Consider the following 15,218-nt stretch of genomic DNA (forward strand, 5'->3'; position numbering starts at 1 on the left):
CTTGCATTCTGCGTTAAACGCTGCACTGATATGTGCAAAAATCTTTTTTAAAATATTTTGGTTGTTAAAAAAACTTGTATTCGGCGTTAAGTAGAGAGAAGGAACATCCCTCGGCGCAAGGAACCAACCAGGTGAATATGTTGTATCTTCAGAAATATTTATTGCAAGCTCACTATGCGTTTCGGGGACAAATTCCCCTTCATCAGGTGGATAATGTTGCATAACAGATTAAACAAACATACTGGGTATATATACACACAGATGACCACATGCAAACAAACAGGGTCAAAATGGAGGTGGGCGGTATCCCGAAATGACCCCAAGGTTGAATCATAGTGATAATTGCACAAACAAATAAATTGGGCTTATAAACCATGAAATTACTTTATTCCTATTAAGGGCAAAACACACACGCCGCTCTGGATGGCACAACTCACATAGGAGGAAAGACGGCGTCACTCAGGGTCACATGATCGCAGTTCCGACCATGTGACCAGAGCAGGCCGTTGCCAGGCAACGTGACGCTCCCAGGCCGGCATGGAGGAACTCTCGGTACTCAGGGAGAGCGAACGTCACATGGCCACCAAGGGTCTGCCTGCAGCGCTACAAGATAGCGCGCAGAGAGCCACTCAGCAGGAAAAAACGGTGGACAAGGGCCCCACAATACAATAAAGAGGGGGATCTAGGAAATACAATACAATAAAGCTCAAGGGGATATATACAACCCCAAAAAGTATACAAAATGCAAATATAGAAATATAAAAAAGCCAAATTGATTGCACACAAATATATAAATATATAAAAGAATATAATGTGTAATACATACAAAAGATTATTACTATGCATTAATATATATATATATATATATATATATATATAGAGAAAGAGAAAGAATTTAAGGCAGCACACAAATCTCCATAAAAAGCAAAAGGGTATTTTATTAACCCATATGTGGATAGCAACGTTTCAGCTCTCTCTATGGAGCCTTTGTCAAGCCATGACAAAGGCTTGACATGCCTTGTACATGCTTAAGGGTAAAGCGTTCATACATCCTCAAACTGGCGCTGTGCATCGGATAGGACACTACCTGACGTGCGACTCTAGTTTTATTATTTATGTACTGATTTGTCCATGCAACCTGTTGCGGATTTTAAGTCGCGTCTCAACAACCACAGGTTAAGCATAAGGAAGAAAAGATTAGACCTGCCGGTCTCAAAACACTTTGCAGAATACAAACATGTTGAGAGAGACATGAAATGTTGTATTATTGATTTTGTCCCAATGCCGAGGAGAGGTGGTGATAGAGCCAGTATTTAAAAAAAAAAGGGAACTTAAGTGGATTCATGTACTTAATTCACTTAAATCGCATGGTCTGAATGTGGACTACAATATTGGGGCGATATAGGTTGGCGGCTTGCCTTTGATCTACATATGGACATGTTATACTGTACCTGCGTATATTTGGTGATCAATTGTATGGGACAAAATAGTAGTTCTTTATGGATTGCCAAATTTTTAATGATTTTTCTATATTTTATCACAGATGGTTTGCAATGGAGTATGGTGAGAGGAAGTTCGAGGAGACATTTGAATGGTGTGCGGTCAGGAACCACATTATGCAGAGGATGTCGGTGCTTGTCTTTGCTTTTATTATTTTTTATTTTTGTTAACTTTGTACATGGCCATAGTCTGTTGCCCACATGGGGGGTGGTATTGAGGAGAACCCTCTTAAATGGTGGTGATGTGCGGGTTTTGACTGGGGGTACAGTGCGACCCTGCATTAACATGTGGGTGCGTTACTGACCGCGGGTCACGGGTGGAGACTGCACCCATGTCTTGTGGGAGTAGTCATCACACAATCCCGCACTGCCTTCTTCGGTATACCAGCATGAATAGGTGCTGCCACCACCCTGTACCTGTGCGCAACAGACAATATTGGCATTGGTATGTGGACGTCTGTTTTGGATGTCTGGCTCCCTTGACAAACATGGTGGACGCAGTGTCAGAGTCACAATGCGCAGTCGCGCAATGATGTATGCGGCTACAACCGGAAGTAACTTGTGGATGGCATCCTGACATGCGCAGAGACGCTCTAGACACGCCGAGCAACATGCGGGATCCTGGATGGTAGCCATTCATCCTCTTACTCCTCCTCCATCCTCCGCTTGCAACACCTCTTAGTAAGCACTTGGCACTTTTTGATCATCATTCACACATGACACTGATCATGATATTTATCGTAATCAATATTGTATGGAAGTTTTTCTTTTATTATATGCAATTATGAATGTATCACTAGGGAAATATATACAATATGGGTTATATTTAATTTGAATCACATTGTCATATGTCTGTATTTTATATTTTGTGAGATTTGTTATTAATTATTATGAATTAACTGCACTTGTTTTGTTAATTATTAATCACTATGAATTAATTGCACATGTTTTGCCAATTTTAATGAATGAGTATGTTGCTATATATTCTTGGCATTTTGTCTCTGTACACTGCTTGAGGAAGGCTCCTGTCTAGAGCCGAAACGTCGCACTTCCCACTGGGGTAAATAAAGATTTTTGTATTTTTACTTTTTGGAGTGCTGCCCATCTTTTCTATTTTATATATATATATATATATATATATATATATATATATTATATATATATATATATATATATATATTTATAGGTATCAAAGTGAATATTTAAAAATAATTAAAAAAAGGAGGAAGGCTCTTGTGAGCCGAAACGTCGCAAGTTTGCCATACTATGGGTGAATAAAAACCTTCACTTCACTACTACTCCGGAGTGCAATCCTACTTTTTCATCTTTATATATATATATAGATATATTTAGAGGTATCAAAGTGAATATTTTAAAATAATAAAAAAAAATATTGACAAAACTCATCATAAGAAAAAATAAATAAAAATAATATAATAAATTATATATAAAAATTACATGTATTGCATATGTAAAAAACTAAATACAATATAATAAATTATATATAAAAATTATATGTATTGCATAATATAATAAATCCTATAAATTATCTATAAAACCAATCTTATGCCATAGGCCTAAAAATGTATTTTGAACGCTTCATTCAAGCCGTTTGGGTTAAGACAATTAAGCTTAAAAAATCCAAAACATTTCACATTTCCTGAGAATCTGAATAACATTATGGCAGTCTTTATTTATCTGTTCAATGGGTGTAATCTTAAAACCAGAGAAAACCCCATCGTGTTGCTCTGCCGCATGACGAGAAACACTATGCTGTATAAATTTCCTTTTCACATTAAACCTATGCTTGTTCAGCCTATTTCGTAGCGTCTGAGTAGTGCGGCCTACATATTGTAGGCCGCATGCACATTCCAGCAGATAAATAACATTCTGGGAACCACAGCTGAGATGCCTGACGAACAAAAGATTTTTGTGCAGGACTGTATTAAGTTTATACTTACACACAATGTATTCACGTTCAAGGGTACACTCTATCTACAGAAGAAGGGGACTGCAATGGGGACGGAATTTGCGCCCAGTTTTGCAAATTTATTTATGGGGCGTTTTTTGAGGATCAGTGCATCTATGGATCTAGGTATTGGGTTGATAATATCATCTTTTACCGTAGATACATAGATGATTTGATTCTCATGTGGAATGGTGATGTTACCTCCATCACCTCGTTTTTGGAAGAATTGAATTGCACTGATTGGGGCATCAATCTGCTGGGGACGCACAATCGTTTTAAGATTGAGTACCTTTATTTAGAATTAGAATCTGTGGGTAAGGAAATCATTTCACGCACCTTTTTTAAAAAGGTGGATTGTAATAGTTATTTGGATTTTTCCAGCACACATTATAAAAAATAGAAGGTCAATATTCCGTTGAGCCAAATCAAAAGAGTGAGACGTAATTGTTCCCTTGATAAGGATTTCTTCCGCTAAAGTGAAATTATTCGCGAAGGGATACCCTCCTAAGATCATAGAAGCCGCGTATGAAAAGGCCAGAGGCCTATCCCAAGATTTATGCTTCACCAAGAGCAAGATAACAGATATTAATAATTTTTTGACATTTGGTAACAATCACAATGCCGTCAGAAACATATTGTCCCAACATTGGTATATATTATAGAGGGATCCCCACCTGAAGAAATTATTACCAGCACAACCCCTATTAACTTTCAGGAGGGCCAAAACCCTTAAAAATATTTTGGCACCCAGCAGACTTAGACCTACCCCTTCACAGAAATTGTAACTGACTGTAAGTGGCCTAGTTTCACGTCCCACCCGGAGCTATAAATGTAATCTGACTAGATGTTTGTGTTGCACCACCATCAGTACCTCATCTTCCTTTTGCAGTAATTCCACTGGGGATTCTTTCTCCATAAAAAAACATCTCAGCTGTGGTTCCCAGAACGTTAATTATCTGCTGGAATGTCCATGCGGCCTACAATATGTAGGCCACACTACCCAGATGCAACAAAATAGAACAAGCATAGGTTTAATGTGAAAAGGAAATTTCTACAGCATAGTGTTTCACGTCATGCGGCAGAGCAACACGATGGGGGGTTTCTCTGGTTTTAAGATTACACCCATTGAACAGATAAATAAAGACTGCCATAATGTTATTCAGGTCCTCAGGAAACGTGAAATGTTTTGGATTTTTAAGATTAATTGTCTTAACCCGAACGGCTTGAATGATGCGTTCAAAATCTATGGCATTAGATTGGTTTTATACATAATTTATAGGATTTATTATATTATGCAATACATATAATTTTTATATATAATTTATTATATTGTATTTAGTTTTTTACAAATGCAATACATGTAATTTTTATATATAATTTATTATCTTTTTTATTTTCTTATGATGAGTTTTGTTAATTTGTTATTTTTAAAATTATTTTTAAAAATTCACTTTGATACCTGTAAATATATATATTTTTATACATACAGGTTTTGGGGTATATATTATGCATTTTAATAATTCATATATATATATATATATATATATATATTAATGCATTGTAATAATTTTTTGCATGTATTACACATTATATTCTTTTATATATTTATATATTTGTGTGCAATCAATTTGCCTTTTTTATATTTCTATATTTGCATTTTGTATACCTTTTTGGGGTTATATATATCCCCCTGAGCTTTATTGTATTGTATTTCCTAGATCTTCCTCTTTATTGTATTGTAGGGCCCTAGCCCACCGTTTTGTTCTGATGAGTGGCTTGTAGCGCTGCAGGCAGACCCTTGGTGGCCACGTGACGTTCCCTCTCCCTGAGTGCCGAGCGTTCCTCCATGCCGGCCTGGGAGCGTCACGTTGCCTGGCAACGGCCTGCTCTGGTCACATGGTCGGAACTGCGATCATGTAACCCTGAGTGACGCCGGCGTTCATCCTATTTTAGTTGCGCCATCCAGAGCGGCGTGTGTGTTTTGCCCTTAATAGGAATAAAGTAATTTCATGGTTTATAAGCCCAATATGGTATTATATTTCTGTATAAGTTTTATTTTATTTGTTTGTGCAATTATCACTATGATTCAACCTTCGGGTCATTTTGGGATACCGCCCACCTCCCCTTTGACCCTGTTTTTTTGCATGTGGTCACCTGTGTGTATATATACCCAGTATGTTTGTTTAATCTGTTATGCAACATTATTCACCTGATGAAGGGGAATTTGTCCCCGAAATGTGTAGTGAGCTTGCGATAAATATTTCTCAAGATACGACATACGCACCTGGTTGGTTCCTTGAGCCGAGGGATGTTCCTTCTCTCTACTTCACATTAATCCTCCATGTGGGCCCAGGCACGCTCATCTGAGGACATCTGCATCCGTGGCTGCATACCTACCTATCCATTGGGGATTGGTTCTATCACCGACATGTCTACAATAGTGGTGTGCCTACATTTGCACAACCGTTCAAGGTGAGCCGCCAAAATTGGAGTTTATTCCTATTTCCCATACGTTTTTACCCTATGGTGCGCCCTGTTTTTTTGTTTATGCAGTGATCATTACGCCTATTCATTTGTATTCAGTGTTAAGCGCTGCACTGATATGCGTTAAAATCTCTTTAGAAATATTTGGGTTGCAAAAAGTCTTGTATTCAGCGTTAAGCGCTACACTGATATGCGCTAAAATCTCTTTTGAAATATTTTGGTTGTTAAAAAAACTTGTCTTCGGCGTTAAGAGCTGCACTTATATGCAGTAAAATATTTTGTGAATTGTTTCGGTGGAAATAAAAATTTCCACCTCCTCCATTAACTTCCTCATCTCTTCATTAACATCAGACACACTAACTTTACACACACACCTCCAGCTATATATCTAAGTAGTTCCTGCCCCACCTAGGAGCGAATAAAGGTAAATGATACTGCCTGCCTGTTAAAGGGAACTACAGCATGATACCACAATACATTAGATGAGACATTTAGCAAGAGTTTAAAGTGCCCACATATAGCATATAGTGGGACACTGCATCAAGATGAATCAGGCGTGGATCACAAAGTGACCTACCATTGCATTAATATTGGAATTACAATACAACAATTATTCTCTATCAGAAAAATGTTTTAACAGATCTTATAACTATCTTCCAAATTTCAAATTTGAATTAACCCATAGAAACATAGAATGTGTCGGCAGATAAGAACCATTTGGCCCATCTAGTCTGCCCAATATATCTGAATCCTATTAATAGTCCCTGGCCCTATCTTATATAAAGGATAGCCTTATGCCTATCCCATGCATGCTTAAACTCCTTCACTGTATTTGCAGCTACCACTTCTGCAGGAAGGCTATTCCATGCATCCACTACTCTCTCAGTAAAGTAATACTTCCTTATATTACTTTTAAACCTATGCCCCTCTAATTTAAAACTGTGTCCTCTTGTGGTAGTTTTTCTTCTTTTAAATATGCTCTCCTCCTTTACCGAGTTGATTCCCTTTATGTATTTAAAAGTTTCTATCATATCCCCTCTGTCTCTTCTTTCTTCCAAGCTATACATATTAAGGTCCTTTAACCTTTCCTGGTAAGTTTTATCCTGCAATCCATGTACTAATTTAGTAGCTCTTCTCTGAACTCTCTCTAGAGTATCTATATCCTTCTGGAGATATGGCCTCCAGTACTGCGCACAATACTCCAAGTGAGGTCTCACCAGTGTTCTGTACAGCGGCATAAGCACTTCACTCTTTCTACTGCTTATACCTCTCCCTATACATCCAAGCATTCTGCTGGCATTTCGTGCTGCCCTATTACATTGTCTTCCCACCTTTAAGTCTTCTGAAATAATTACTCCTAAATCCCTTTCCTCAGATACTGAGGTCAGGACTGTGTCAAATATTCTATATTCTGCCCTTGGGTTTTTATGCCCCAGGTGCATTATCTTGCACTTATCCACATTAAATTTCAGTTGCCAGAGTTCTGACCATTCTTCTAGTTTTCCTAAATCCTTTTCCATTTGGCGTTTCCCTCCAGGAACATCAACCCTGTTACATATCTTTGTGTCATCAGCAAAAAGACAAACCTTACCATCGAGGCCTTTTGCAATATCACTTATGAAGATATTAAACAAAATTGGTCCCAGTACAGATCCCTGTGGAACCCCACTGGTAACATGACCTTGTTTTGAATGTTCTCCATTGACTACAACCCTCTGCTGTCTGTCACTCAGCCACTGCCTAATCCACTCAACAATATGGGAGTCCATGCTCAATGACTGCAGTTTATTGATAAGTCTTCTATGTGGGACAGTGTCAAAAGCCTTACTAAAATCTAGATATGCGATGTCTACTGCACCTCCACCGTCTATTATTTTAGTCACCCAGTCAAAAAAATCTATAAGATTTGTTTGAAATGATCTCCCTGAAGTAAACCCATGTTGTTTTTTCATCTTGCAATCCATGGGATTTTAGATGTTCCACAATCCTATCCTTTAATAGGGTTTCCATTAATTTGCCTGCTATTGATGTCAGACTCACTGGTCTATAGTTGCTCGATTCCTCCCTACTACCTTTTTTGTGAATGGGCACGACATTTGCCAATTTCCAATCTTCCGGGACGACTCCATAGCTTGTAAAGGCTGACACACATACTCATATTATGCTGTTTATTAAATGAATAACATTTTGACATTAATATATAAACCAACTGGTTCTTTTCTGCATGAATATATAAATGAAAATATTTCACAAAACAAGTTTTTTCCCCCCTAAGGCTACTTTCACACCTGCGTTCGGGTGTCCGCTCGTGAGCTCCGTTTGAAGGGGCTCACAAGCGGCCCCGAACGCAGCCGTCCGGCCCTAATGCATTCTCAGTGGAGGCGGATCCAAGAGAATGCATCAGTCTGCCAGCGTTCAGCCTCCGCTCCGTTCAGTGAGCGGACACCTGAATGCTGCTTGCAGCGTTCGGGTGTCTGCCTGGCCGTGCGGAGGCAAGCGGATCCGTCCAGACTTACAATGTAAGTCAATGGGGACGGATCCGCTTGAAGATAACACTATATGGCTCAATCTTCAAACGGATCCGCCCCCATTGACTTTCAATGTAAAGTCTGGACGGATCCGCTCAGGCTACTTTCACACTTAGAAATTTTTCTAAGTTATAATGCAGACGGATCCGTTCTGAACGGATGCAAACGTCTGCATTATAGGAGCGGATCCGTCTGATGAAACATCAGACGGACCCGCTCCGAACGCTAGTGTGAAAGTAGCCTAAGAATGCACAGGTAAACTGAAAACAATGAATCTACAAGTACAAGTACTTTTTTTTTTTTTTTAAGCGGATGTGAAAAGTCACAAAAAACAAAGATAGAAGTAAAGTACATGAAATGTGTTTCATTTATAATAAATAAATGTGCTTTGTTTGTAATGAAACAGGCTAATTAACATTGTATGTTATCATTGACCAGGGCTTTGGAAATAGACGCAGAGCAACATTTATGCAAGGAAGCAAATGCAATCTTGCAGAATTAAAGAGCCTTAGAATTATTTGTGCTGTTTAAATGTGCAGGGAAGGAATTGCGTTAGGAAATGAGGCAATCATCCAGAACTCTTCATTTCTTCAGTTACTTAATTAGAAAATTAGTTCAGTCTAAGGAAGGGAAAAGATTAGTGTTGTGTGGTGAAATTGCTAAACGTATTTTCAATGCGAATAGGTTTTGGATGAATATATGTATATTTATTTTTGTTATACTCTCCAGTGAGTGACATGATATCATTCATTTAAGTGAAGGGAAAAAAGCAAACCTGAATTACAGAACAGTAGTGTATAATTATTATTTATCCGTAATTTTTGTCTTTAGCTTTTAAAAATTTTAGGTAAATTTTATTTAATAAAAAAACTAATAAATAAGAACAATCCACTGGTAAGAGGTGGACTGTGACATTAATACATTAAATCAATAAAATTATGGATTAATGATTAGTCTAAAAATATTAGTACAATTCTAGGCTAATTATTAATGTATTCATATATTTTAAATCTTGATTATTAATTCTAGAATTAAAATATTTAGAGCTTAATTGATAATAAAAGTTGTTGAGCCAACTATCATACTGATGAAATAGTATAATGAAAAAGTACAGTACAGACCAAAAGTTTGGACACACCTTCTCATTCAAAGAGTTTTCTTTATTTTCATGACTATGAAAATTGTAGATTCACACTGAAGGCATCAAAACTATGAATTAACACATGTGGAATTATATACATAACAAACAAGTGTAAAACAACTGAAAATATGTAATATTCTAGGTTCTTCAAAGTAGCCACCTTTTGCTTTGATTACTGCTTTGCACACTCTTGGCATTCTCTTCATGAGCTTCAAGAGGTAGTCCCCTGAAATGGTTTTCACTTCACAGGTGTGCCCTGTCAGGTTTAATAAGTGGGATTTCTTGCCTTATAAATGGGGTTAGGACCATCAGTTGAGGAGAAGTCAGGTGGATACACAGCTGATAGTCCTACTGAATAGACTGTTGGAATTTGTATTATGGCAAGAAAAATGCAGCTAAGTAAACTTTGAAAGTAAGGGCTATTTGACCATGAAGGAGAGTGATGGGGTGCTGCGCCAGATGACCTGGCCTCCACAGTCACCGGACCTGAACCCAATCAAGATGGTTTGGGGTGAGCTGGACCGCAGAGTGAAGGCAAAAGGGCCAACAAGTGCTAAGCATCTCTGGGAACTCCTTCAAGACTGTTGGAAGACCATTTCAGTTGACTACCTCTTGAAGCTCATCAAGAGAATGCCAAGAGTGTGCAAAGCAGTAATCAAAGCAAAAGGTGGCTACTTTGAAGAACCTAGAATATGACATATTTTCAGTTGTTTCACACTTTTTTGTTATGTATATAATTCCACATGTGTTAATTTATAGTTTTGATGCCTTCATAGTCATGAAATTAAAGAAAACTCTTTGAATAAGAAGATGTGTCCAAACTTTTGGTCTGTACTGTATCTTTGATAATAAACATAAAATGCTGAGACAAAATGAGAAAAAGGAAAAATATAAAAAATGATTTTGTCATAGTATTAATGTAAACATTCAATTAACCCCTTCTCAACATATGACGTAATAGTACGTCATGACGGCAGGTACGTTCCCACATTTTGAAGTACTATTACGTCATGGTGATCGGGCGGGCAGCAGAGTGGTGCGCTCCCGATCACTGCAGGGGCCCTGGTAGCCGGGCTTCTGCTGTATCCGCCGGAATCGCTGTACAAGCCGATGGCGGCGGATAAACCTCTTCTATGCCGCTATCAGCGCTGACCACGGCATAGAAGGGATTTGCGGCGGGTGAGGGAGCCCATCGGGGTCCCCGCACTGCTTTGGCGGGGACCCGATTGGTGAGAAGGCAGCCCGATGCCGTGCAGAGGCTGCCTAATGCCTTGCATGGCATTGGGACCTGACTTTTACGGGTGCCCAGGAGATCCAGCCTCAGGCTGGGTCTCCTAGGCAACCTGTTAGTGTATTATAAGGTTCTTCTATCTTCATTCAGCAGGACCTGCACTGACATCACCGCGCTCACCACGTGGTGAGCGCGATGACGTCACCGAAGGTCCTTTTCCAGCCAGGTCCTGCAAGAAAAAGAAAACGAAGACGAGCCTGGCTGCGTGATCAAGTGGATGAGGTGAACCATGTTATAATGGAAAAAATAAAGTAAATGGGGTCCCTGGGAACTCATCTCTCGTCTCCTTAGCAACCATGCGTGAAAATCGCATTGCATCCGCACTTGCTTGTGGATGTTTGAGATTTTCACGCATCCCCATTAATTTCTATGGGGCTTGTGTTGCGTGAAAAATGCAGAATATAGAACATGCTGCGATTTTCACGCAACGCACAAGTGATGCGTTAAAATCACCGCTCATATGAACAGCCCCATTGAAGTGAATGGGTCCGGATTCAGTGCGGGTGCATTGCAATCACCTCATGCATTGCACCCGCGTGGAATTCTTGCCCATTTAAAAGGGGCCTAACTGGCAATGCATTACAATACAGATGTATTGCAATGCATTGCAGAGGGGATCAGACCCCCAAAAGTAAAGTCCCAGAGTGGGACAGATATAAAGTTGAAAAAAAAAAAAAAAAAAGAGTTTTAAATTTAAAAAAAATTGCGTTTCAAGTAAAAAAAGAAAAAAATGCCCCTTTCCCCTGATTTTATATAATAAAATAGAAAAAGAAAACAAAATACACACATATTAGGTATCGCCACATCCGTAACGACCGGCTCTATAAATATATCACATGATCCATCCCGTCCGATAAACACCGTAAAAATATCAAATAAAAACTGATTAAAAGAAAGCCATTTTTGTCAACTTCATATGTCCCCCAAAATGGTACCAATAAAACCGTCACCTCCTCCCGCAAGAAAAGAGCCCCTACATAAGACAATCTCTCAAAAAATTAACAAACTATAGCTCTTAGAACACGGAGACACTAAAACATAATTTTTTGGGTTTCAAAAATGCAATTATTGTGCTAAAGTGAAATAAATAAAAAAGTATACATATTAGGTATCGCCGCATTCGTAACAACTAGCTCCATAAAAATATCACATGACCTAACTACTCAGGTGAACACCGTAAAAAAAAAAAATCCAAAAAAGCCTTTTTTGGTCACCTAACATCATTTAAAGTACAACACCAAGCGATCAAAAAGGCGTATGCCCCAAAATAGAACTAATCAAACCGTCATCATATCCCGCAAAAAATGAGCCCCTACCTAAGACAATCGGTCAAAAAAATAAATAAAAATATGGCTCTCAGACTATGGAGACACTAAAACATATTTTTTTTTTGCTTCAAAAATGCCATTATTGTGTAAAACTTAAATGAATAAGAAAAAGTATACATATTAAGTATTGCCACATCCGTAAAGACCTGCTCTATAGAAATATCATGTGACCTAACCCCTAAGGTGAATGCTGTAAAAATAAATAAATAAAAACTGTCAAAACAACCAATTTTTTTGGTCACCTTGCCTCATAAAGTGTAATAATGAATGATGAAAACCTCATATGTACCCAAAAATTGTACCAATAAAAACGTCAACTCTTCCTGCAAAAAATGAGCCCCTGCATAAGACGATTGGCAGAAAAATAAAAAAAATATGGTGTTCAGAAAATGGAGACACAAAAACATTTATTTTTTCCAAAAATGCTTTATTATGTAGAACTGAAACAAACAAAGAAAGTAGACATATTTGATATCACCGCGTCCGTAACAACCTGCTCTATATGCGCATGATCTAACCTGGCAGATGAACGTTGTAAAAAATTAATACAGTGCCAAACCAGCCATTTTTTGGTTACCTTGCCTCACAAAAAACGTAATATAGAGCAATTAAAAATCATATGTACCCCAAAATAGTACCAATAAAACTGTCACCTTATCCCCTAGTTTCCAAAATGGGGTCACTTTTGTGAGTTTCTACTGTAGGGGTGCATCACGGGGCTTCAAATGGGACATGGTGTCTAAAACCAGTCAAGCAAAATCTGCCTTCCAAAAACCATGCGGCAGTACTTTCCTTCTGTGCCCTGCCATGCGCCTTTACATCAGTTTACGATCATATGTGGGGTGTTTCTGTAAACCTCAGACACAGGATAATAAATGTTGAGTTTTGTTTGGCTGTTAACCCTCAATGTGTTAAAGAAAAAAATGGATTAAAATGGAAAATCTGCCAAAAAAGTGAAATTTTGAAATTTCATCTCCATTTTCCATCTCCATTTTCCTTTAATTTTTGTGGAACACCTAAAGGGTTAACAAAGTTAGTAAAATCAGTTTTGAGTAACCTGAGGGGTGTAGTTTCTACAATGGGGTCATTTATGGGGGGTTTCTATTATGTAAGTCCCTGCAAAGTGTCTTAAGACCTGAACTGGTCCTTAAAAAGTGGGTTTTGGAAATTTTCGTAAAAATTTTAAGAATTGCTTCTAAAATTCTAAGCCATCTAACGTCCCCAAAAAATAAAATGACATTTACAAAATTATGCAAACATAAAGTAGACATATGGGGAATGTTAAGTAATAAATATTTCATGAGTTATCACTTTCTGTTTTAAAAGCAGAGAAATTGAAATTTAGAAAATTGTGAATGTTTCAATTTTTTTTGTCAATTTGGGATTTTTTAATAAATAAAGGTGAAATATATTAACTCAAATTTATCATGAAGTACAATGTGTCACTAGAAAACATTCTCAGAATGGCTAAACAAAAGTGCTCCAAAGTTTTACCACATAAAGTGACACATGTCAGATTTGTAAAAAATGGCCTGGGCAGGAAGGTGAAAACTGGCCTGGGGTAGAAGTGGTTAAATTATTTTTATAGTTGCTTGTACAATAATATTCCTCACTGCGCCGACTACGTCACAGTGAGGAAGCCGGCACCAGGAGCGCTCCCTTCACTCACTGCGCCTGCGCCGAATACAGAAGTGGACAGCGCAGGCGCAGGATTTCGTCAGTGATGCTGCGAACTTGGACATCAATCAAGAGGAGCAGGGCGAGCTAGACGGAGGACCTGGGCGGGATAAATGGTTAGAATACCGAGCCTCTAGGCGCTGAATCAACGCCCACATAGCACCTAGAGGCTCATTAGCATATTGTAGTGTGTTTTTTTGTAGAACGGCGGCAGGGACAAAAGTATAAAAAACACTGCTATATACTGCTGACATTATCAAAATCGCTAATGTCAGTCGGCTACATAACATAAATTCTGATGGTAGAAACCCTTTAAACTGACTTTTGAGCACACCAAAATATATTTTCTATCTCTGAAACCAATAATAATACAGTAAATGATAACTTCGCTCTGAAATAACCCTTTATGTGCATCTGTATATTTCAAAAATATTCAGTGTGAAATTGGAAAGAAATACTTTTTGCCATTGTCATAAGTGAAAATTCATCTTACCAAACTGAAAATCGATGCTTCTCCAGTTCATCCAAATAAGAAGTATTCGTTGAGCATTTATCTGATTCCTTATCTTCACTTGTTTCAGTTTTTGGCTTCCACTGAAATTGCTTTCCAGGGGAATCTTTTTCCTTTTTCTGTACAAAAAACAGATTATAATACTAAGAAATCAAAATGTATATCATTGACTCAAAATTATGAACTACGGTAACATAGATCTATGTCTCTATAAAATACATATATGCACCTTAACTATTTTTAAAGTGGTATTTCCATCACATGTTGTTAGTAACTTCTCCATTCTCCATTCTCCAATAGTGATTCTGAAGCAAATACTTTTTTTTTTTGTTATTAGAAGTTAATTAATTGCAACTGTTACTAATTGGGAGTGTGTCCCTGCACATTTTGACATACTGTTTGGACAGTAGCAGTCTTTGCAGGAACATACCTCCCACTGGTAACACCCACTTTTGAATTTATTAATAAACTTCTATTAGCAATGACTGAGGAATGGAACAACATAGAGTCATTGGAATCGAAGCTCTACAATCGTGAATGGAGATTCAACCTCTGGGACCTTCACCAATCATGAAGGTTAAAGGGTTGCATTGATGACATAGCGTATCCCATACTCAGTCCTCCCTAATGCTCTTGGCCACTGTAACATGCCCATATACTTGAATGGATGTCAGCTGCAGTTCTATGCATAGTGGGTTGCTGCTGAAAATACGTGAAGGAGATACAGTGCTAACTCAGTGTTGTGGCCCCTTTATTCTCATAGGTGGAAACCTCACCACCCATAAATTGA

General features: G+C 38.1%; 1 protein-coding gene across 1 annotated transcript in view; it reads right to left on the reverse strand.

Moving 5' to 3' along the window:
* Nucleotides 1-14,711, reverse strand: part of LOC121002532 — a 283,486-nt gene extending 268,775 nt beyond the window's left edge. The window contains exons 1-2 of the mRNA XM_040433977.1: nt 14,658-14,711; nt 14,411-14,547 (exon numbers count right to left, since the gene is read on the reverse strand). Coding sequence (XP_040289911.1) covers nt 14,411-14,547; nt 14,658-14,711 — 191 coding nt within the window. The remainder of the gene's footprint in view (nt 1-14,410; nt 14,548-14,657) is intronic.
* Between the last annotated feature and the right edge of the window lie 507 nt (nt 14,712-15,218).

This window comes from Bufo bufo, chromosome 5 (assembly GCF_905171765.1).
Source record: "Bufo bufo chromosome 5, aBufBuf1.1, whole genome shotgun sequence".
Lineage (NCBI taxonomy): Eukaryota > Metazoa > Chordata > Amphibia > Anura > Bufonidae > Bufo > Bufo bufo.